Genomic DNA, 24,294 nt, shown 5'->3' on the forward strand with positions numbered 1-24,294 from the left:
CCCCGGAGCCTGGCGGCTGCCTGCCTCAGTTTCCCCATTTGTCAAAAGTGGGCCCCTGGGGCTCCTCCTTCCCAAGGCGCTCCTGGAAGGGAGGGGAGGAGTCCGTTTTTCGCAGCGTGCGAGGGAAGAAGTGCCCGCAGCCCAATTTCCTTTGAATTCTGAGAGTGACAGGCAGCCCGACCGTGAGCAGGCCGGAGCCGGGGTCGCCTCGCGCCCGCGCTGACAGTTCGGGCTGGAGCTTCCCGCGCGCTGGCGCGGCAGGAGGGTCTGAGGGCACTGCGAGCTCAGTTAGCGGCCCTGGAGGCCGAGTCCCGGAGCCCCAGTGCCGCGCGATGGGCCGCACTAGAAGCCTTCGGAGCCTTCCACAGCACCATCTAGTCCTGGGGCATCTGGCAGGGGGAGAATGGAGGAAAGGGAACGCTCCATGTGCGCAGGCGCGGCCGAGATCGGCACAGCCCCGGGCCTGTGAACTTGAACGGTGAGACCTGCTGGGAGTTGTAGTTTGACACCCTCCGCGCGCAAGCGCAGTGCGCCCCCGGGCTGGGCGTTCTGGCCTTTGTCCGCGGGGCTGCGGAAGGTGAAGCCGGACCCGGAGCACGCGTGGGCGTGGGAGCGGGGGCAGGTGCAGATGAGGCTCCTTCGAGTGCGGCCGCAGAACTACGGAGGCGTGGGTGAGTGGGCGCGCTGCGGGAGTGCGGCCGATGGATATGCGAGTGTCGGCGCGCAGGAGTGTGCATGCGCGTGATCGCCGCCGTGCGTGTCGTGCACACGTGCACTTGCCTGTCCGCCCTTGAGCACCTGCGTGAGTGAGCGTGGGCTGCCTTGATGAGACCCGCGCCTAGTGCGCGTGCGTGGCACCCACTGTGCAGGGAGGGCGAGCGGGAGCCAGCGTGCGGGGAGGCTCTGCCGTGAATGTGTGAGCCACGGAGGGAGCGCGAGCCTCCTTCGGGAGCAGCCCGGGCCGTGCCCTCCTGGGGGCTTAGAGTGAAACTTGTTCCAGCGCCGCCCTAGGAGGACCGGCCCCACCAAACAGCCCAGACCCCCGCCCGGGGGTGAGCCTTGTCCCCCCCCCCAGACCTTCTAAGGGCCGGGCAGGGAGGGGGCTCCTCTGTGCAGAGTCAGCTTCTGGCGGGGCCAGGAAGGCTCGGGGAGGGGTCGGAGCGAGAGAGCTGCACTGGGGGGAGGGGGAGGAATTGGGGCGGGGCAGCTCCGGGTGTGGGAAAGTCCGGCTTTCCGGGAGGGGGGCTGAGTGGTACCCGGGGAGAGCAGGGTTTGGAGCTGGGGGTGGGGCAGCTCGGAGAGGATGGAGGAGAGCCGGGGTCTGAGCCGGGGGAGAAAGGGGACTGGGAGGAAGTGGGAGGAGGGGGTAGCCCAGGCTGCTTGGCTGGGGGGCGGGTCTCGGCCCTTTCCTCTGTCCCCGGGGAGCTGGTGCCTCCTCCCCTCCCCCGTCTCCTCCTCCCCCAGCCCCCCCCTTCCCGCCCCTGACCTAGATTTTTCCTCCTTTTCTGGCTCCTCGGTTCTGGATGTTATTCTAGGGGCTGTGGCCCGGGCCCTTTTCCCAGAGCTGGGGGAAGCCTGGGAGTTGCTTGTTGTCCTTATCACCCCATTAAAGATGGGGAGCTGAGGCCCAGCCGTCCCCCCCATTCCTAGCCTGGTGCCGCCCCCTCAGCCCCGCGTCTGTGTCCTAGCAGCTCACGTGCCCCGGGTCATCGTCCCTAGGAGGGGGTCTCTTTGCCCAGACCCGCCCTGCACTCCCCCCATGTGTCTGAAGCCACCTGTCCCCTCCCTCCTCCCGTTACCTCCCTTAGATATTTACTGATGAATGGAGCTCCTCAGGCTGCTTGGCTGCCCCCCCCCCAGGGCCTCTGACTGGGCTGGGGGCTTCCTGCTGCCCCCCCCCACTGGGCTGGGGGCTTCCTGCTGCGCCCCCCCCCTGGGCTGGGGGCTTCCTGCTGCCCCCCCCTGGGCTGGGGGCTTCCTGCTGCCCCTCCCCCTGTAGAGGGCTGAGACTCCGCGCTGAGGGCACTGGGGGCTAATACGGCGGGTGCGCCCCTGGCTCTGTTAGCGCATTTAGCCCCGGTGGTGAGGATGGCTCTCCGCCTTTTTGCTCTTGTTGCGTGTGTAGTGGGGAGATAACGGGAGCCAAGGATGGGCGGGGGGAGGGGAGAAGTCGGAGTCACTTGGCGGCAGGACGAGGAGGAGAGAGGCTGGAGACTCCGGCACCCAGGATGCAGCTCTGGCAGCCTCGGGGCAGCCCCGGCCTCCTTGGCCTCCCCCTGCACACCAAGGACTTGGATTTATCCTGACCCTGGCTGACCCTGAGGCCCTCCCGGAGCTGGCCCTGGAATGGAGGAAGGCCCCGTCCCAAGTGACCTTGCTTTGGAACCCCCAGGTCCCCCTGTTACAGCAAGAGGGAAGTGAGGGCTGGCTGGGACCCCCGCCCAGGAGCCGGAGCATGGACCGCTTCTTCCTGATGCTGGAGGGGAGAGGTGAGAGTTCTGTCCATGAAGCATGGGGCCCGGGGGATGGGGGAGGAGGGGGGCACAGAGAACCTCCCCCTACAGCCAGTCCTGTCCCTCACGGGTTCCTGCCCCAGCCTCCGGTGCAGGAGGTTCCTCCTTTGTGCCTTGCCCAGGGCAGGGCAGCCCCTTAACATGGCGGCTATTGGAGGAGGGGATGTCCCCTGTGTCTTGGTGTGAGGCAGAAGCGCCTCCCAAGGAGGACCAGCCACCCAGGGAGCTGGGGGGCTCTCCCTGGCACTTGGTCTGTGGAGTTAGGGGCCACTCAGTGTGCAGAGGGGGGCTTCAGCCTGGCACTCAGCCCAGGGAGCTGAAGGGGAGGGGCTTGCCCAGCCTGGGGAGCTGGGGGGGCCTCACTCAGCCTGGGGAGCTGGGAGGGGGGCTTGCTCGAGCTGGGGGGGCCCTCCCTGGTGCTTGTTCTGCGGGGGACACCCTGTTCGGTTCCAGCTGGGTCACATACTCTTGTTGGGGTGCTGGGGCTGTAGGGGGCTGTAAGCCTGGCAAGGGCAGGGCCCCAAGTGTCCCCGAGGCAGGCTGACCACGCTTGGATAATGGCGTCGTGGCCGGCCTGGGGAGGAGGGGTATGTGACGGAGCTGGGAGAGGGGCAGCTGACACCAGACATTCATTAAGCCCCCACTGGGGGCCAGGTACTTCCTGGCTAAGCAGAGGGGGACAGACGGGGGCAACTCCTGCCCTCTGGGAGATCACTATCCGAAGGGGAGATAACAGACACCGGATAGGACACACAGGCGGCTCTGGGGAGGTAGTGAAGGCCTTTGAAGGCCAAGCAGGGTTTGTTTGACCGCCCCCCCCCCAGCCTCTGAAGGTATTGAGTGGTAGAGGAAGATGGAAGGCAGGAGGGAGGGGGGACCCCTGGGTGGAGGCAGTGGGGGCGCAGAGAAGGGAGAATTGCCTGAGTGGGGGGGAGGTGACCCCCTAGTGCAGGCCCGGGACGGCGGGTAAGGAAGAAGCAGTTTCAGGAGCTTCCGAGCCCCACATCGGCCTGGGAGTTGGTGTGGGATGGATCCAGCCTCAGGATCAGACTCTGCGGGTGAGGTCTCCAGGCGGGCGGGCACAGGTTTATTCTGCTCAGGATCCTGGCTTAAACAAGCTACGAGCAAAGGGCTTAAAGCAGTTAAGAACCTGGCAATCACCGTAACAGGGGGCACGCCCTCATGGGAAGCACCCACACCCCAAGGCTGGGGAGTCCAGGCGCAGCTAGCCAGAGGCTCCGGGGGCCTCAGTCTCCCAACGCTTTCCCAGCCTTGTCCCCTGCAGCGTGGGGACAGGGAGGGCCTTACTGGGGGCCAGAGCCAAGAGGAAGAGGAGGATGGGATCAGCCTATTTGGCGGGGGTCTGATGAGGCTGCGGGGGCTTCCGCTACCTCCTCTGCTAACCTCAGCCCGTCACCTCCCCTCTCGTAGACACGATTTGCTTTCTCCCAGCCTGCTGTCCCCCTCCTCCACCACCACCCCATTCCAGCAGTGGGGCAGCCGTGGCTGGATCAAGTCCCGGGTGGGAGCTGGATGGGCAGGGGCTTCCCCAGGGCAGCAAGCCACTTGCTCCCATTTACTGGGGGGGATGGGGGGGCTCGGATCTGCCTGTTCTCCTTGGCCGATGCAGGGGCCCGGCAGCGCTGGGGGCGCACGGGATCCCAGAGGTCGGCGGCCCGGAGCCGGGAGGGAGGTGGGGGCGGGCCGGGATGCTGCCTCTCACCACTGCGCTCTCCTTCCTCAGGCCTGCCTTCCGGGGAGTTTGCCCTTTCCAAGGCATGGAGGACGCAGGAGGAGGAGGAAGGAGTGGCTTCCAGGCTCCTGACGGCCCTGGCCCAGGTGAGGGAGAGACCAAGGACGGGCCTGCCCTGGGGAGCCTGGAGACGGCCACCGGCACAGATTCAGCCCCTTAGGTTAAAAAGTGCCGAGGGAAGGGGGGGGCGGGCCGTGGGTGGGCGCCTGGGCGTGGCTAGGGCGGAACACCGGGTCCGGAAGGGTCCGCGGGAAGGGGCCGGAGCCTTGCTGCCGTGTCGGTCTCTGCCGGCCAGAAACTGGGGCGCGCGTGGGTGCTCTGTGACTTTCTTAATAAAATGGGCAATGGCTGTGGGCACTTTATGGATCTGCTTTTCGGTCTCCGGGACTCCTTCGGGGGTTTTCTCGGCAGAGACGCAGGGGCGGTCAGCAGTTTGCTTCTCCGGCCCATTTGACAGATGAAGAGACTGAGGCAGACAGGCCCGCCCGGGCTCCCACAGCTGGGAAGTGTCCCCGGGGGGATTTGAGGCCCGATTTGAACTCGGGAAGATGAGGCTTCCCGCTGCGGCACTGTGTGTACTCTGGCGCCCCCTGGCGGCCATTTCCTCGGTGACAGTTAAGTGTCAGCACCGGGGACAGCGCAAAGTTGTTCAGGTCCCCAGCCGGAGCTTTTCCCCTGCTTCTTATTACTCCTCTTGTTCTTCCCAAATCTCCCGATATTCCTCAAAAAATACCTTCTGGTGTTATTCATTTTGAGCTTATTGGACAGTAACTGGGAGCCGCCAACAGTTACCATGCAGTTCAGCATCAAATTCTTGTTAAAGTTGCTGTTTCCCCCAACCTTTGCTCTTCAGTTTCGGGGTGGGGGCAGTAATTGAATCTGTTCGATAGAATCGAGCACTCCTATTTTTAATCATCTTATTGGCTGCATGGGAAAAAAAGCTCCTATCCAGATCAGGACAAAGCCATCATCCCCCGAGCTTCTTGCTTTTGGCCGTTTGGGGCTTGTCTGTCAGCCAGATGGAGGTCACCAGGAAACACGTGTTACATGAGGTCCCGAGTATCATCCCCTAAAAACTGGCCACCCAAGTTCCAACCGATGTTGTCTCAAGAAGCAAATCTTTCCCGCATCGTTCTCTTCTCTAGTTTTAACAAACTCCTCTTTTGCAGACATTTAATTGGCTATCTGGAGTGTGGATTCTCCCCTGGGGATCTGCCTCTTGGGTTTTTTTCTTTGTTTTTTTTTTTTTTTTTGCCCAGTCCCCATTTTTAGGGTTACAACCTTGTGATGTCATCCAAAATCTGGATGGGTAAGACCACCTATATTCCCTGTGCCTCTGGATATGTTTTGTTGTCATAACCTTGTGATGTCACCTAAAACTTGAGAGTTTAAGACCACCCATATTCCGAGTGCCTCTGGATATATTTTGTTGTTTTGTTTTATTTTTATTTTTTATTCTTTTTTTTAATTGATTTCTTTTTTCATATCACCTCCATTTCTATATATGTCTCCTTCCCCACCAGGGAGCCATTCCTTATAACAGATAATAGAAAATAGAAGGCTGTTCACCAAAAGTAGCCTATATAGCTCTCTGGTTACACAGCATTTGCTCCACACCTGTAACCCTGTATTTCTTCAAAAAATGAGGGTAGGCATCTTCTCTTGATGCTCAGTGGCAAAGCTTGTTCATAAGAACAGAACCTTGCCTTCCCATAGTAGCTAGTCGACATTTTGGTAGTTTTCTTGCTTCTGCTTACTTTTTTTTTTTTTTTTGCATTAGTACATATAAGTTATTCATGCTTCCATGGTCATTGTGCTTTTTTTTGGGGGGGGGTTCTTTATACACACACACACACATATATGTATATGTCATATATATAATACTTATGGCATATAAAGTATATATTATATATTAACATATGTTACATAAGCAGATACCTTCCATACTTGTCTGAATTTTTCTAGAAATCGGTTATTATGATAAAGTAAAACTCCATGACATTTATGAACCACAGTTCAGCCATTTGCCAGTCAATGACATCAAATGTAAAGCACATCACTATGATTATTTTTGTATATCTGGGGTCTTCCTGTATTTGACCTCAGAGTATGTGTCAAGAAGCACCTCTTGAATGAAAGGGGATGGAAACCATTCTGGTACTTTTTTTTTTAATATTTTATTTTATTTTATAATAACTTTATATTGACAGAATCCATGCCAGGATAATTTTTTTACAACATTATCCCTTGCACTCACTTCTGTTCCGATTTTTCCCCTCCCTCCCTCCACCCCCTCCCCTAGATGACAAGCAGTCCTATATATGTTAGATATGTTGCCGTATATCCTGGATACAATATATGTTTGCAGAACCGAGCAGTTCTCTTGTTGCACAGAGAGAATTGGATTCAGAAGGTAAAAACAACTTGGAAAGAAAAACAAAAATGCAAATAGTTCACATTCGTTTCCCAGTGTTCTTTCTTTGGGTGTAGCTGCTTCTGTCTGTCATTTATCAATTGAAACTGAGTCTTTGTCAAAGAAATCCACTTCCATCAGAATACATCTTCATACAATATCGTTGTCGAAGTGTAAAGTGATCTCCTGGTTCTGCTCGAAACTTAGCATCAGTTCATGTAAGTCTCTCCAAGCCTCTCTGTATTCATCCTGCTTCTGGTACATTCTTAATATAATTTCTGTGATGACATTTAAAAACTTTTTGGTCCACTTCTCAGATTCCCCCAGTAGTGCATGAATATACCTGTCTTTTTGTAGCACTCCCAACACTTACCATTTTCATCTTCTTACACAAAATAAAGATAAGGGACTGGGACAAAATTTACCATATATCAGGTAAATAATGAAAAGCAGGAACTTTCAGACAGACAATTCACAACAAAAAGATTGACAAGGAAACAGCATTTTACCCAAAATAACTATGATTGGCAAACCCATGTCATCATTAATCTCGTATGTTCCAGATACCTTCACATCAAGAATTCATACAAGGAACATTAACCGAATTATAAGAAGGTATAGATTGTCAAAACAGGAGTGACAGGAGATTTTAAAAATCTCTCTCTCAATTTTAGTAAGTCTAACAAAGTTAAAGAAGGGGGAAAACACAGAATTGAACAAATTGTTGGAGAAACTAGAGGTAAAAGAGTTAATGGCATCTCCTAAACAGGACTGCGAAGGAATATATGTATTTCCCAGCATCATTTTTCACCCCATGGAACTTTTTTTTTTTAACTGAACCTGTATTAGGGCAGAGAGATATTGAAGACAGATGTAAAGTGGCAAAAACAAAAACCACATCCTTTATAGACCACAATGCAATAAAGTTGATAATCTGTCCAGGTCCCAAACAAAAGACACACAGGGTCATGTGTAGACTTAACAAAATCCTGACTAATGAATGGGTCAAAGAACAAATCATTGAAATAACAATTATGTGAAAGAAAATAGTCATCATGAAACAAGAATTTTGGAATTCAGCTAAAACATCCTGGGGAAAATTCTCTCAAAAGCAGATGTCAACAAAATAGAAAAGGAAAGGATTAATAAACTGAATTTGAGTTTTAAAAAATTAGGAAGGTAACAAATTGGGCAGCAAACCCAAATTAACAGAGAAATTATTTTCATCTTTTGTCCTTGATCACTTTGCTGGATAGGAGGTAAACCTTGAGTTGTGTTGATTTTTTGTTGTTTAGTGAGTCAGATTAGGAGCAATCTTTTACAGGCTTTTTAATCCGTTGTAGTTCTTTTGCTGACCCTTATCTACTCCAGTGAGGAAGGAGCTGCTTGGTTTTTTTGAAACTCATTTCAATATCATGCTTTTGTCTAGTGCTAGAGACAGTGAAGAGAAAACTGGCCTTGGAGTTGGGATTTGGGGGTTTCTGATGCATACTGGCTCTCGGCCTCTATCAGTTGCAGAGAGCATCATCCCCCACCTCCGCCCCGCTGGCCGAAATAGTTTCCTTGACCTTCAGATTCACAGGCCCTGCCATGGATGTTGTTGTTGGCATTGCATTAAATCTACAATATTGTTTTGACAAATTGTAAGCAGAGTTTTTCTTAGAAAAATCTTTGTTGCTGTTCAATGAGAATTTGGGCAGTTTTTTTGGTTGGTCTTAAACCCAAAGTGGGCTGTTCGGTGTTACAGTGGACAGAACGTTGGTCCCGTAGTCAAGAAGATGAGTCTTTCTGAGTTCAAATTGGGCTGGGTGACCAGTCAAGTCATTTCACTCTGCCTCAGTTTCCTCATCTGTAAAATGAGCTGGAGAAGGCAATGGTCAACCATCTTTGCCAAGAAAAAGATCATGACAAGTAGGAAACGACTGAACAAAAGTGACAGATCAACACTAACATAGCATATTTTCCATGTTTAGCCTCCTAAGAGGCATGTCACCACAGGATAGGAAGTGGCATTGGGGTCAGGAGGGTTTGGGTTCCAGTCTTGCCTCTGACGCTTAGTGACCTCTCAGGGCCTTCAGGCCATTCTCTGAGACCAAAAGTCATGCAGAGGAGGAAGTTTCTCCACTGGGAGTTCCCTCTGGGGGTGAAATCATGGATCCAGATCAGAAGCAAAGTCTCCTGAACTTGGAACAAGACTTCCCCATTGATTCCGCTCTTATTCATGCTATTCAAGTTTTATTCTTTTTCTGTGTTTAATGAAGGGCCAAATACCGAGGGAGGGAACAGGAAGGAGCATTTATAGAGTGCCAGCTGTGTGCCCAGCACTGTGTTAAACACAATACAATTATTATTTCATTTGATCCTCCCACCCAGCCTGCGAGGGGTGCAGTTTTTGAAGATTATACAATTATATTAATATTGTTATTACGGTTGAGGAAACTAAGTCAGACAGAGGTTAAGTGAATCACACAGCTAGCAAGTGTTTGAGGCTGGATTTGAGAGAGCATTGCTAGTACTTTGTTGAACAGGACTGTAACAAATGGTCCTTATTGTTCTTGTGCCACTTTTAGTGAGATTGCCTCTGGTGTTTCTCAGAACACATAATGTTGACTTATTTTCAAGTGGATGTTCCTCATCAAGTTGAATCCCCTCTGGTGATTCCTTTTGTGTTTAAATATTTTGTTATTATAAATTTAGTAATATTCGTGAGAAATGTAAATAATTAGAATAGGGAATTTCACTTTTTAAAAAGCCACGCCTGTGACTTCATTTACATGAAGAACTTCCAGTATGGGAATGCCTTCTACCAATGCAGATCAGCAATTCACTCATCTGTAACTTGAGGGTTAGAGAGTTGGTAACTCCTTGGGGCATTGAGAGATGAAATGAAGGGATCTGTTCTGAGTCACTCTAGCAGCATGTGTCGGGGAAGTACTAGCCTTCCAGACTCCAAGACTGGCCCTCTGCTATCCATACGCCCACCCTCCTCCCACCCCACACAGACACACAGACGGAGGCTGTCGGATTTCTGAAACAAGATCTTAAAATGCAAACTGCCCTTTTATTAGAAAAATACGATATTGGGGAAAATGTGGAAATAGAGAATAGAAAAGAGAGAGCCAAGGACTGACAGCCTGATCCTTTGGCCTCGAGTGTAGGAAATACCCCTTTGGCTGGATTATTTTTAGGGAGACTTTAGGAGGTGCAATTTCAGAAGGCTTAGGTTGCAGTCTGCGCCACTGGAGTGAATGTCCTCAGGGTCGTACGTAAGTCCTGAAGAGCCAAGACCAGCGCACTTATTTCACACTGTTCCCTTCCGGCTCTCTGGGGTAATTATAAAGGTCTGTTTGTTTAGTGGGAGTCGGTGTGAAGTTTCCCCCAGCTCCTTGTATAGCCAGTTTTTGTAGCCGACCTTGATCCTTCTTGTGGTAAATGCCTCGAAGAAACATGGGTGTATCATGATATAAGCTGCAAGAAATGCCCTCCACCGAGCCTCTACTTGCCACTGGCTTGTTACCTTGTTGATTCTGTCAGCGGGTTATCAAGGTCTGTTGTGAGATCGAGTCATAAATTACTAAAATGGGAAAGCTGTGATTCCCGCCCTGGGAGCCAGGGAAATCTCCTTTCCCACAAACTGCCTGCCCTTTCTCCCTTTCAAAGCCTGCTCCCGCAGGCTTGGACAAACATCAGTGTTTATCAGCTGTCACAAACAGTATAACACACGGGGAAATATTCACTGGGCATCCACTCTTTAGAGCTGACTGCAATTATCCACAGTGTAAGGGTCAGGGGAGGTCACCCCGTGCTCTTGAGAAGCAGAGAAAGAAAGTGTTGTTGTCCACTAGAATGTTCTTACTGCTGCCCACGACTGCCCAGAACTTGTGGCCGCGCCCTTAGCAGTTCTGCACAGACCGGCTCCTCCGCAGAGTCTGTGTTAGGAACTCGGTTTTTGCGAAGTCCTTCGGACTCTCCAACAAGTGAGCCTCTGCCCACCGCCCACAGATGCTCTCAGAGATGTCCAGCCGCCCTCCAGTCCACGTGGTCTGCCATGGGGCTTCGTTGTGGACTCCACAAACCGTTCCTCTGGGACTGGAGGGTTCTCCTCCAGAGGTGCCGGGAACACTCGTCTCCTGGTTCTCTCAGAAGCTCAGTGAGCGCGTTTATTTATTTACTTAAATAAACTTATTAAATTTATTTCATCTGGGCAGGGAGAACGCTCCCTCCCCCTGAGCTGGCTGTCATGGGATGCTCCGAGCCTTGCTTGTGGTCACGTGGCCAGTCACAGGATGAACTTGACCTTGGACTGGAGTCCACTTTTTTCCTCATGGCACAAAAATTATGGCCATCACAGCCACGTGTCTCCCCCACCCCTGGGGAGGTCAGAGGCTCCAGAACCTGGTGAGGAGCAGCTGGACACAGGGAGGTTGGAGGCTCCAGAACCCGACGAGGAGCAGCTGGACATGGAGGAGGACACGGGGAGGTCGGAGGCTCCAGAACCTGTTGAGGAGCAGCTGGACACGGGGAGGTCAGAGCTCCAGAACCCGGCGAGGAGAAGCTGGACATGGAGGAGAACATGGGGAGGTTGGTGTCCCCAGAGGCCAGTGAGAGAAAGATGGTCATCAGACACAGTGCTGGGGCTGGTGCTGGAGAGACTCTGTACATCCTCTATGGCATCCTATAGCGTCCTGCTTTCCGAGGCCCCCTGCCCAGGGAATGGCCGCCATGATGCCGGTCGTTAGGATCGCGTGGCTGCTGACATTGCTGCTGATGTCACGGCTGTGCGTTTCATCACGCAGCAGAAGCTGGTTGGGGTTATTGGATAGTTTGGGCCAAACAAAGCCAAGGAGGCCCAGGTGAGAAGGGAAGCAGAAAGCGGGAAAGCTTTATTACAGCCGGCATTTCCGGTAAAGGCCTCATTCCAAAATCAAGAAAATTAACTCCAATTTATAAAAATCCGAGCTATTCTCCAATGGATAAATGGTCAAAGAGTATGAACAGACAGTTTGCAGGTGAAGAAATTAAAACTATTTCTAGTCATATGAAAAAATGCTCTAAATCACTATTGATCAGAGAAATGCAAATTAAGACAGCTCTGAGATACTATCATACACCTGTCAGATTGACTGAGATGACAAAGAAAAAATAATGATGAATGTTGGAGGGGATGCGGGAAACTGCAACACTGGTATATTGGTGGTAGATTTGTGAACAGATCCGACCATTCTGGAGAGCAGTTTGGAACTGTGCTCAAAGGGCTATCAAATTATATACTCTTTAATTCAGCAGGATCTCTCCTGGATCTGTATCCCAAAGAGACCTTAAAGGAGGGAAAGGGATCCACATGTGCCAAAATGTTTGGGGCAGCCCTCTTTGTAGTGGTAAGAAACTGGAAACTGAGTGGCTGCCCATCAGTTGGAGAATGGCCGAATAAGTTGTGGTATATGAATGTTATGGAACATCATTGTTCTGTAACAAACAACCAGCAGGACAATTTTAGAAAGACCTGGAGAGATTCACAGGAACTGATGCTTAATGAAATAAGCAGGACCAGGAGAGCATTCTACATGGCAGCAAGAAGATTATACCACAATCACAACCATAATTCTGACGGACGTGGCTCTTCTCAACAGTGAGACAATTCAGGCCGGTTCCGATGATCTTGTGATGAGGAGAGCCATCTGCACCCAGACAGGGCCCTGTGGGGACTGAGTATGAACCACAACATGGCATTTTCATCTTTGTCGTTCTTTGTTTGCTTTTTCTCTCATAGTTTTTCCCTTTGTGATTTTTTTCCCCTTGTGTAACATGACAAATATAGAAATGCATTTAGGAGGGTTGTACATGTTTATCCTATAACGGATTGTTTGCTGTCTCTGGGAGAGGGAAGGGAGGGAGAAGAGACGTGGAACACGATAGCTTCTGGAAATAAATGTGGAAAACAGTCATATGCTATTGAGGAAAAAGCCAGTAAAGTGTGCCACTTGCTGAGGGCATGCGTGGCAGGTAAGCCGGGCCGGACCCCGTGCCCAGGGAGGCCCTTTAACCAGGGCTGCCCTCTCGGAGCCCCCAGGCCCGCCCGTCGATGAGAGCCGGCCCTGGCTGAGCAGGAATGTGTCTGCCGTTCCAGCGGCCGGTGACGTTCCAGGACGTGGCCGTGCACTTCACCTGGGAGGAGTGGAGCCGCCTGGACTCGGCACAGAGGGCCCTGTACCGGGAGGTGATGCTGGAGACCTTTGAGAACATCGTCTCCCTGGGTAAGCAGCGTCTGGGCCACAAAGTGGGGTCTCGGGAGCTTTGGCGTTTGTCCCTCAGAACGGGGGATGGTGCAAGTATTCCCAAATCTCTTGGGCCACAGAACAACAGCAGCCACAGTAACAACAACCGGCAGCTAAAGGAGCTTTAGGCTTGGAGAAGCACAAATCCGGGGTCTCGGCCGATCCCCACAGCAGCCTCCTGAGGGCGCTGCGCCTGTTATCTCGGCCCTGCAAAAAGGGAGCTGAGGCAGGTCATGTGACTGGCCGAGGGCCCGCTGGCTAAGTAATAGCCAAGGAAAAATTTGAACTCGGGCCTTCTTGACTTGAGTCTGGCCCCCGCCCGCTGTGCTGCCTTTTCTGCCTCAGAAGATCCCTGCTCCCTGGTCCAGGGTGAAAGTCCTTGGGTGGGCCCCAAGCCCTTACGGCCTGCTGTGCCCCTTACCTGCCCCTTCCCCATCCTCAGCAGAGGTCTCTCCAAGGGCCCTGGTCTGCGGGCTGCCCATTCCCCAGTGAGACAGGAGGATTTAGGATTGACCCCTGGGTGGCCGTCCCCGGCATTGCTTTATCTCTCTCTCTCTCTCTCTCTCTCTCTCTCCCCCATGCCCAGGGCTTCCTGTTTCTAAGCCTCAGGTCATCTGCCTGCTGGAGAGAGGAGAAACTCCGTGTCTGCCCGAGACAGAAGGGCCGTGCCCAGGTGAGTGAGTGAGTGGCTCAGGGGGCATCCCTGGCCTGCAGCTGCTGCTCCGTGGTCCGACATAGGCAAGGACCCTCTTCGGCCCCTCCCCGCCGGGGTTCTGGGTCTCGCAAGCGGGGGTTTCCACACCAGAGACGCACAAGCACATTTCTGAGAGCTCCACCTCTGCTATCCGCCAAGCGGCGTACTTAGCCCTGGACAGAGAGTCACCAAGGCAGATTCCATCGGCTCCCAGTCTGCCGCTGCCCTAGCTGTCCTCTCGGCCTTCTGGCCTCCTGGTGCTTGGGGGCCCATCCCCGCTCCGCCCATCCCATTCAGTCCTTCCCCTCTGCGGTCTTGGTGCTTCCTGCTTCCCCGCTCCCCCATCCTGTCCCGGTGCTTCCCCGCTCCGCCTGGTCCACCCCGGTGCTTCCCGCTTCCCTGTTCCCCGGCCCATCTGGGTACCTCCTGCTTCCCCACTCCCCGACTCCGTCTGTGTACTTCCTCCTTCTCCTGACATTCGATGCACATGTCACAGGTCGCTTACCCCGTTCCCCCTCATCAGACCCATGGGGCATTCCCAGTTTTTGTAACAACAAAGAACGCCACTAGTTTGCCCCTCAGAAAGTGGGAGGAGATGGCCTTGGAGGAACCATTTGGCCCCAGAACTGGGGGGATTGCCATCAGCATATTTAGGATGGTAGGTTTGGAGCTGGAGGGGATGTGCCCCCTTGTCTTCTGATACAGCCCCACCCTGGTTCATCACTCAGCTGGACCCCGCAGTACCTGCTGGTCTCCCATGTCACCTACTCATCAGGCCCCAGTGGCTAGGTCACCTTTCCATATATCTGTTGGGGAATGGCTTTTGCAGGGCAAGGATGGGTCTGTATTGTTCTTTAAAAGTTGTTATTTGTTTATATATCTTGAATGTCAAACCTTTTATCAAAGAAATTTGATACAAAATTGTTGTCTTTTCCCCATTTGATCCTTTTCCTTCTTGTCATAAATGCATTAATTTTGCCTGCAGAATATTTTCAGTTTCAAGTAACAAAAGTTTTCTCTTTTGTCTTCTGAAATTGTCCTAATTCTTGTTTGGGTTAAGGAGACCTCTCCATCTATATCTCTGAGAGGTATTTTATCAACTTCTCTTTTCATTAAAGTCACGGATCCATTTAGAACATAGAATGGAGCATGGTACAAGGCATTAATCCAAGCCTTATTTCTGTCAGACCGTTCTTCAATTTCCCCAGCAGTTTTTATCTCATAGGGGATTCTTTCCTAGGTAACTGATGTCGATCTCTATTGAATACCAATATATTTCCACCATTTCTGATTCTTACTTGTGTAGTCCCTCCCGTTGATCTAAATCTATTTTTTTAACCAATCCCAGGTGGTTTTGATGACTGCTGCTTTATAAAACAGTTTGAGATCCAGAAGTGCTATTCTTCCTTCATCCCTACTTCTTTATATCATTTCTCTTGATATTCCAGATCTTTTGTTTTTCCAAATAAATGTTCTTATTGTTTTGTAAGTTCTATAAAGTGTCCCTTTGATAATTTGATGGGCATCTCATTAAAAGTATACATTTGATAGTATTGTCATTTTTATTATATTGGTACAGCCCAGCTGTAAATACTGAATACTCCTAATATTTAGATTGTTGTTTTTGTCTTTAAGCTTCATTTTATAATTTAATCTTTAATAGTCTTTTGTGTGCTTTGGTAGATCCCCAAATTCTTTATGTGTTTTGTAGTTGTTAGGATGGGATTTTCCTACCATTTTCTATTCTTCCCTCTTGGGTTTTGTTGTTACTGTGAAATGCAATTGAATTTTGAGAATTTATTTTGTGGCCTGAACTTTCTTACTTCATTGTGAAGGGGTGGGCATGTGATAGCAAAAAAATACTATATTTCTGGCTTCCAAATTATTCTGAGGTTCCTTATTTTCGATCTTGCCAATTTTGATATTTTATATTCTTAGACATATTAATCCACTTGAAAAATATTCTCAGTAGTATTGGGATTGAGAGTCTTATGATTTTTGTCATTTTTTCCTGAACTCATTCTCTTGTTTGCTTGTCTGATTTTCCTCTTCCTTGATTAAATTTGCTAGGAATAACTTAACATTTCTCTGTCTCCCTCTCTTTCTCAAAAAATCCAGCCATTTTATAGGATTCATTTTTTACTCTTTATTTGATCAATTTCTTCTTAATTTTGGTGATTCTTTTTTTTTCTCTCTCTTAATTTATTAGGTTTTTTTGAAAGGCAGCATGGTGGTTAGAGCCTGGGAGAGTTGAGTTTAAATTCCATCCAGGCTGTAATACTCTAGGCAGGTCACTTCCCCTCTGAATGTCCTAGACAACCAGTCTCTAACACAAAGTGCCAAAGTAAGCACCTAAAATGATGAAATCACTTTGTTGTTCAGCAGTTTCAGTCCTATCTGTCTCTCCGTGACCCCATTTGGGGTTTTCATAGAAGAGCTACTGGAGCAGTTTGTTCTCTCCTTTTCCATCTCATTTTACAGATGAAGAAACTGAGGCAGATAAAGTAAAGCTAGCTAGTAAATGCCAGATTTGACCTCAGGAAGATGAGTTCCACCTGCTGTACCCCGTCTAAGTTTTAATTACTATGAAAAAAAGCTGCTATAAATATTTTTGTTTATATGGATCTTTTTCTTCCTTTGATCTCGTAGCTAAAAGTAGTATAGCTGGTAGTATAATAAGTAGTGGGAAAGCTTATTTATTATTATTATTATGCTATATTATAAATATTAAAATTAACAGTTTAATATCTTTTGGAATGTAGTTCAAGTTTCTAAAACAGCTGGACCACAGCTCCACTATTTTGCATTTAGTGGTCTGTTTTCCCACAGCCCCTCCGCCATGTCATTTTCCTTTTTCATCAGCTCTGTCAGTGTTGTGGACATGAGATGGAATCTCACAATTGCTTTCGTGTGCATAGATGGTGTTTGTTTGATTCCGTATATTGTGCACCAGGTCTTTTCCACTAATCAACTTCTCTACTTCTTAAAGAGTACTGATCATTTCAATGATGGTAGCTTTGTAGTGTAGTCTGAGATCTGGTACTTCTAAGTCCCTTTTCTTTTGGCTTTTTTTTTTCATTATTTCCCAGGAAATTCTTGACCTTTTGTTTCTCTAAGTTTTCCTAGTTCTATTAAAAAATAGGGGGAAAATGAAATTCACTTTCCCCTTTTCCTCCCCTTCTATAAAATGGGGTAGTTAGATGGTGCAGTGAATGGAGCATGGATAAAGATTCATCTTTCCAAGTTCAAATCCAGCCTCAGACATTTAGAGGGCTTGGGCAGATCACCTAACCCTATTCCGCTCAGTTGCCTTCTCTGCAAAATGAGCTGGAGAAGGAAATGGCAAATCACCCCACTATTTCTGCCAAAAAAAAAACAAGTAGGGTCATGAAGAGTTGGAAATGATCATGGCAGTTCTATAAAATAATCCTTTGGTGCTTTGATTTAGTGTAGCACTATATAAGTAAGTTAATTTAGTTATCACCTTTTTTTATTATATTAGCTGAACTTATTGTATTACTACGTCTCCAGTTATTTAGATGATCTAAATTCCTAAATATTTTGTGTAATCTGGAGTTATTTTTAATGTAATTCCTCTTTCTAGCTCTTCCTGCGGGGTTGCTAATTTACATGAATGTTGTTGATACATATTTATTTTGTATCTAGCAACCTAGCTCAGTTTATTGTTTTAAATTTTAGTTGGGTAGGATTTTCTAAGGCAAAAGGCAACAAGTTTTTTTCTTTGCCTGTTATTATTCACATTGTCTGTCTGTCTCTCTCTCTCTCTTTTTTTTTTTTACTGCTACAACTGGCATTTCTGAGACTATGATAGTGATAATGGGCAACTTTGTTTTACTTCTGATCTTGTTGGCTACTAACTTCTCCAACATGCATAATGTTTACTCCTGGTTTTTGAAATTGTTATTATATATTGTATTACCACATCTATTCTTAAGAATTTTTAAAAATAAGTGTTAGGTTTATGGGATTTAAATAACAGGTTTAAAATAGGATGTTAGACGTCATCAAACTCTACAGATATCATGTCATTTTTATTATTTATATTATTAACATGGCTTAGTATGTTTACAGTATTCTTTATATTCAGCAACTCTGTATTCCTCATGTAAATTCTACATGGTTATAGTATATAATCTTATTATATTGTTGAGACCTATTTAAAATTTTTGCATCAATGCTCATTAAGTCGTCTATAGTTGTCTGTTTTTGCATTGTCTTTCCATTTTAACTCTCAAGATTATGTTTGTATCATAATCTCTGATTAAAAAGGGCACTTTTCCCACTACTTTTGTAAAGTTTATAAACTATTGGAATTAATTGTTTTTTGAATATTTGACAGTTGTGAATTCATCTGGTCTTAGAAGTTTTTTCATTGGAAATTCATTTATAGCTTGTCCAATTCCTTTGTCTTGTTTTGGGTTATTTGAAGAATCAATTTCTTCTTTTATTAATTTGAGCTTTTTTTGTAAATAATTATCCATTTCTTTGTTGATATCCCCATTTTGATTTTCTTCTTCCTCTCTTTATTCAATATTAGCTAACTCTTTATTAGTTTTTTTTTTACCAAGCCAGCTCCTAGTTTTATTTATTAATCTGTCTCTACCTTCCCACACCCATCTTTTTTTTTTTTTTTCTGAGACCCTAAGTATTTTCCACACAGTGATTCTTTGGTGACATCCCTCCATGTCTGCCGCACCCTGGAAGGCCATTCATGGAACAGTGAATTCTCTCTCTCTGCCTCCTTACTACTTCTTCCTTGTATATTCTTTCCCATTTGTTGTGCCTTTTCCATCTTGAGCATCCTTTTCCTTATCACAGAAGAAATTAACTCTAGAGCTCTCCGTTCAGCCTTTTCCTCTAGTATGTGTCAGTACTCTTTCCGTACTCCACCCTTTCAGTTTGCTCCTGTTTCCCAGGACCTCCCCCAGCCCACCTTGGTCCCCCCAAAGATCAGGCCAAAGATGGCTTGATCAGACTCAGGGGCAAGGGGCCAGAGCTCCAGTGTGGCTTTAATTGAGTGAGATAATTGCAGAGCATTTATAGCTCCTGGCTCATAGCAGATGTTTGTACAAAGTAGCTTTTTTTATTCCTTCCTCCCTTCCTGGCTGCTTCTTCCCAGGCTCTTTAGCTGGATGATACACAGGTTATAACTCCCCAGGTTTCTTCTCCCTTGGTGCTCCTTTATTTGGTGATCTCCTCAGATCCCAGGAAGCAATTGGCATTTCTGTGCTTATGAGTCCCAGATCGATATAGTCCATCCTTACTGCCCCCCACTCCCTCAACTCCAGTCTCTCATTTCCAACTTGGACATCCAAAACTGGGCTCATTACCTGACTTTCCTGGCTTCTTTCCATCCCTACTAAAATGTCATCTTCTCCAAGAAGCCTTTCTCAACGGCCTTTCCTCTGTTGATTATCTCCAGTTTATCCTGCATTTATTATGTTTCTATGTTGTCTCCCCCGTTAGATTGTGAGTTCCTTAAAGATGGGGACTGTCCTCTGCCTTTCTACCTCCCACAAGAGCGTTGCCCAGCATAGATGAGGTGCTTAATAAATGTGTGTTAACTTTTCTCTCTCTTTTTTAGTAACTTTATTTATTTTTAATATAACTTGCTGTATGATTCATGTTGGGAGAGAAAAATCAAAGCAAAAGGGGAAAACCATGAGAGAGATTAAAAAAAAAACCACAGAAAAAAGAAATGAATACATGTTGATTTGCATTCAGTATCCTTAGTTCTTTTTCTGGATGGAGATGACATTTTCTGTCCAAAGTCTGTTAGGATTGCTTTGGATCACAGAACCACTGAGAAGAACCAAGTTGATCATCGCACATTCTCAATACAATTCTGTATACAATGTTTTCCTGGTTCATGTAAATCTCTCCAGGCCTTTCTAAAATCAGCTTGTTCATCATTTTTTGCAGCGTTAACTTCTTTCAACTTCTTTCTTCATGATACAAAGTACAGTGGATGTTAACTCTTTCCATTTTTTTCAGATTCCCTCAATTCAGGGACCAAGTACGAAGCAAACGAGTGGATTCCAAAGCATGACCTTTTTATGGGAGCATCATTCAAGGAGAAACCAGCACCCCAAAATGGACCCTGGCGTTCCGAGGTGGTAGAAACTTGGAACTTGGATGCGATGAGAGAGGGCCATAAAGGCAACCAGGACATACAATCCAGACCAATTCCAGTTTCCTCCAGAAAATCTCTTAATAAAGTGAACATCCCTGAATGCAATACAGTGGACAGGAGTTTTAGTCTAGAGTCTATCTATGTTCCACCACAGAGAGTTTCTACGGAGAAAAGTCTTCATAAATATGACACTCTTGTTAAGAGCTTCAGGCAATTTTCAGACTTAATTGATTGTAATAGACTCTCCTTGGGAAAGAAGCTTTGTAAGTATAATAAATCTAGGAATCCTTTTAGTTACCATTCAGACCTTATTCAGTTCCATAGAATATATAATGATGAAAAGATATATGAATGTAATGAATGTGGCAAGACCTTTGGGAAAAAAGCCTATCTCACTCAACATCAGAGGATTCATACTGGGGAAAAGCCCCATAAATGTAATGTATGTGGGAAAGCCTTCAGTCACAGGGAAAATCTGACTCATCATAAGAGAATTCATACAGGAAAGAAACCTTATCAGTGTAATGAATGTGGAAAAGCCTTTAGTCAGTGGGGAACTCTAACTGCACATCAGAGAATTCATACTGGAGAGAAACCCTATATATGTAATGAATGTGGAAAAGCCTTCTGCCAAAGAGGAACCCTTAATGTACATAAAAGAATCCACACTGGAGAGAAACACTTTGAATGCAAAGAGTGTGGGAAAGCCTTCAGCAACAATTCATGCCTTAATCTACATCAGAGAATTCATACTGGAGAGAAACCCTATAAATGTAACGAATGTGGAAAGGACTTTAGACATCGAGCATCTTTTATTTATCATAAGAGAATTCATACTGGGGAGAAACCCTTTGAATGTAACGAATGCGGGAGAGCTTTCAGCAAGAAAGGGAATTTTATTGAACATCAGAGAATTCATACTGGAGAGAAGCCCTTTATATGCAGTGAATGTGGGAAAGGCTTCATCAACAATACGCGCCTTAATCTGCATCAGAGATTCCACACGGGAGAGAGACCCCATAAATGTAACGAATGTGGCAAAGCGTTCAGGCACAGGGGAAGCCTTAGTGCACATCGTAGGATTCATACGGGAGAGAGACCTCACAAGTGCACTGAATGTTTGAAAGCCTTTGGCCAGAGGGGACAGCTTATCAAACACCAGAGAGTCCACGCAAGGGCAAAAGCCCACGGGTTTGATGAGTTCGGAAGACCCTTCAGTCAGTGGGGCAGCCTTGCGGAGCAAAAGAGAATCCCCGTCAAGAAACCCTTTGTGTGCAATGAATGTGGGAAAGCCTTCAGCCAGAACTCCAACCTCGTTCTACATCAGAGAATTCATACTGGAGAGAAGCCCTTTGTGTGTGAAGAATGCGGGAAAGCCTTCAACCAGAAGGGAAACCTTAACGAACACAAGAGAATTCACACTGGGGAGAAGCCCTTTATCTGTAACGAGTGTGGGAGGGCCTTCAGCCGCAGAGGACACCTTACGGAGCATAAGATAATTCACACTGGAGAGAAACCCTTTGAGTGTAACGAGTGTAGGAGAGCCTTCAGACGGAAGAGACATCTGACTGAACACGTGAAAATCCACTCTCGAAAGTAACCTTGGGATATGACGACTATAGGAAAGCCATTAGCCAGAAGAAACATTATCATGGATATCAACGAATTCGCTTGGGGGAGAAATCTTTGTCATTAATGTGGAAAAGGCTCAGGACCCTTGTGAAGTGTTGGAGAACTGAAGAAGAACGCGATGGAGTAACCCTGGAAAATCGAGAGGACCTCGTTCATCTCCCAAGGTACCAGGAACTTAACCCTTGGCTACTGGCAGGCAGAAAGGGCTTTTAGTGATGATCTGATCCAATAGCCTCGTTTTCAGATTCAGGAAATGGCAGCAAAGGCGAAGTTCCCCTGGACCCAAAGGACCTGGGCTCTGATCCTGCACCTGCTTGCTCCCTCTGGGACTTTGGATGAGGCTCACGGCCTCTGTTTTCTCTTCTGTAAAACTATCATCAACCTTTCTGACCTCTGCTGTGATACTGTGGCCCAGACCCGGAGTCTCTGATTCCATATTCAGGTTGCACCATCTCTGATGCTTTGGGGTTACGCCATTTTTGTGGGAAAGCTTTTCTAACCCCTCGGTATGGGTTAAATGCTCGAGAGTGAGGCTGCAGTTGGTCACCAGCCCTCTCCTGACTTGGTGCTTTGAGAGGCAGAAACACCTCTGGCCTCTGTCCCTGTCCCTCTCTATTCCAGAACGTGTTGGCTGCCTTCCCATGGCCTTCATCAGGGCAGCCAGAGGGGTCCGTGTGAAATGGACTGGAAAGCTAAAGAAATAGATATATTTTCAATCAAAACCACCAAAATGTTATTTATTTAGTTATTTGTACAGGATTTGCTTTCTGTTTTCCTTTTTATGCTAAAGTTATTAACCATCCACAACCAAAAAAAATCAAATTAATTAAGTGTAAAAGATTGTTGTACATTAACTGTATATCACCTTATTGACTGTTAAATAAAGCAAGCTGCACTCTCGCCCACGTCCACAAAATGGCAACAAGAAGACTGTTTCTCTGTCCCCTTGTGGCCCGTGGTTCTTTGTGAATCTTTCCGGATGTTGCTGTCATGTACTTGGTTGTAGTCTTTGAATATATATTATTGTTCCGGATGCTTTCTTTATCTGTGTCGGTTCATGTGCCTTCCCATCTTCCTCTGTCGTCTTTATATTTGTGATTTGTTGTGGGGTTTTAATATTCAGTTTAATTCTGATGGTATACAGCAGAGCTTTTTAAGCTTTTTCCAGTACCACCCCTTTTTGCCTAAGAAATTATTACATGGGGGCAGCTAAGTGGTGCAGTGGATAGATCACCAGCCCTGATGTCAAGAGGACCTGAGCTCAAATCTGGCCTCAGACACTTAACACTTCCTAGCTGTGTGACCCTGGGCAAGTCACTTTAACACCAATTACCTCATCAAAAAATAAATAAAAATAAAAATTATTGCATGACCGTGGGTATATAGGTATATAGAGTAAGTACATAAATGAAATATTTACTGACAATAAAAATTTCACATGGCCCCCTCATTCAGTTACAAGACCCTATATGGAGTTGAGAATGACGGATTAAGAAGCTAGGGAATAGAGGATAAAGTTCTAGACACAGAGTCAGGAAGACCTGATTAGACAAGGAACAAGAAGCTTGACTCTGAGCAAGTCATTTAATCAGTCTGTCTCAGTTTCCTCAGCTGTAAAATGGGAATAATAGCACCTACCTCCTAGGGTTATTGTAAGGATGAGATAAGGTTTGTGAAGGCACACAGGAGGTGCAATAGAAATGCTTGTTCCCAGCTTAAAACCTTTTGGAGAGCAGCATAGTGGGAGGACAGAGAATCGGTCTGAGACCTGACTAGGGATTCCAGTCCCACCGCTCAAATCCCATCCTAGGGCCCATCTGGGCCCACAGCACATCTCTGAGGACAGAAGTCGCAAAGCAGGCCTTGAATTTCCTTCCTACACCAACTTTTCTCAAGCTTTAAGACCCCTCCATGTTTTAAGAACCCCAACAACTTTTGTTTCTGTGGTTTATGTTCACTAAGGTGCTTAAGTCAGCTTCTACCAACTCAGTGTAGCTGATCATTAAATTTTCAGGAATTCTTGTGAGCTGGTTGTTAAACCACCCTTATTAACAATTATCTAAGCATGCATATGTTAAAATAAAGGTAACAAATAAACCTCATCCTAATCATTTGCTGCATTTTACTACTGCCTATGAGGTTATTTTCATCTGTTTGCTTGGTGAAGCTAGCACAGATAGCAGAGATGTATTACGTAAGATTCATCTCTTCCCAGTTACATGTTTGGTGATGTATGTATATGTGTGCATGCGTTCTGCCTCCCTTCTGTGGAGAGCTGGTTGTTAAACATTTACCAGCGTACCACTGGTTTTATTGATGAATGTGTTAAAAATTAAAACGGATACAATTTGAAAATAGTTTTCCATTTTAAAATAGCAATAAATCAATTACATAAGATGAGTTTTTTTATGAAAATAATATTTTATGTTTTCTAATTATATGTAAAGATAGTTTTCAGAACATTCATTTTTCAAATAAGATTAAATTCCAAGTTTTTCTTTCTTCCTTCCTTTTGGAGACATCAAGCAATCCGATCCCAGTTGTAGATGAGCAATCCCTTATGGCATTGTTTGTTTTACATGTTCTCTCCAGGTCTCTGATATTAAATAGAAGATTTAGCCGGGTTCTCCTAGCTGCTTCTGCATTCCACCTTTTATAATGCATCGTTTTGGGCAGAAAATCTGATGTGGTATTGGAAGGAGGGGGCTCCTTTAATAAACTGCAGAAATGAAGCGGGTTGTGGTCCCTTTAAGAATTCCTTTCAGATTCCCAGCCTCTCATGGCTTGAGGCATATCCTCCCCAGACAAGGTGTCTTTCCAGGATGCCGGGGCCTTTGATTCAACTACAAATCCTGGTCAA

General features: G+C 47.1%; 1 protein-coding gene across 2 annotated transcripts; it reads left to right on the forward strand.

The window, feature by feature from the left end:
- Window positions 1-23,834, forward strand: LOC127556808 (zinc finger protein 345-like). Of its 2 annotated transcripts, none has more exons than XM_051990254.1 (6): window positions 1-671; window positions 2,393-2,489; window positions 4,258-4,352; window positions 12,807-12,933; window positions 13,541-13,627; window positions 19,664-23,834. In XM_051990254.1, the coding sequence occupies exons 2-6, from the start codon at window positions 2,456-2,458 to the stop codon at window positions 21,400-21,402; spliced, it is 2,082 nt and encodes a 693-aa protein (XP_051846214.1). In that variant the 5' UTR covers window positions 1-671; window positions 2,393-2,455; the 3' UTR covers window positions 21,403-23,834. The 2 variants fall into 2 exon arrangements, with proteins under 2 accessions (XP_051846214.1, XP_051846213.1); XM_051990253.1 differs by lacking the exon at window positions 1-671 and adding an exon at window positions 683-1,052.
- The last annotated feature ends 460 nt before the right edge of the window (window positions 23,835-24,294 follow it).

This window comes from Antechinus flavipes, chromosome 3 (assembly GCF_016432865.1).
Source record: "Antechinus flavipes isolate AdamAnt ecotype Samford, QLD, Australia chromosome 3, AdamAnt_v2, whole genome shotgun sequence".
Lineage (NCBI taxonomy): Eukaryota > Metazoa > Chordata > Mammalia > Dasyuromorphia > Dasyuridae > Antechinus > Antechinus flavipes.

What these genes read in the sequence shown, in the direction of transcription:
- LOC127556808 (XM_051990254.1), top strand. Translation starts at nt 2,456, where the DNA reads ATGGACCGCTTCTTCCTGATGCTGGAGGGGAGAG. An exon ending in CCTGATGCTGGAGGGGAGAG is followed by an intron (nt 2,490 to 4,257) that starts GTGAGAGTTCTG and finishes CTCCTTCCTCAG; the next exon opens with GCCTGCCTTCCGGGGAGTTT. An exon ending in TGAGAACATCGTCTCCCTGG is followed by an intron (nt 12,934 to 13,540) that starts GTAAGCAGCGTC and finishes CCCCATGCCCAG; the next exon opens with GGCTTCCTGTTTCTAAGCCT.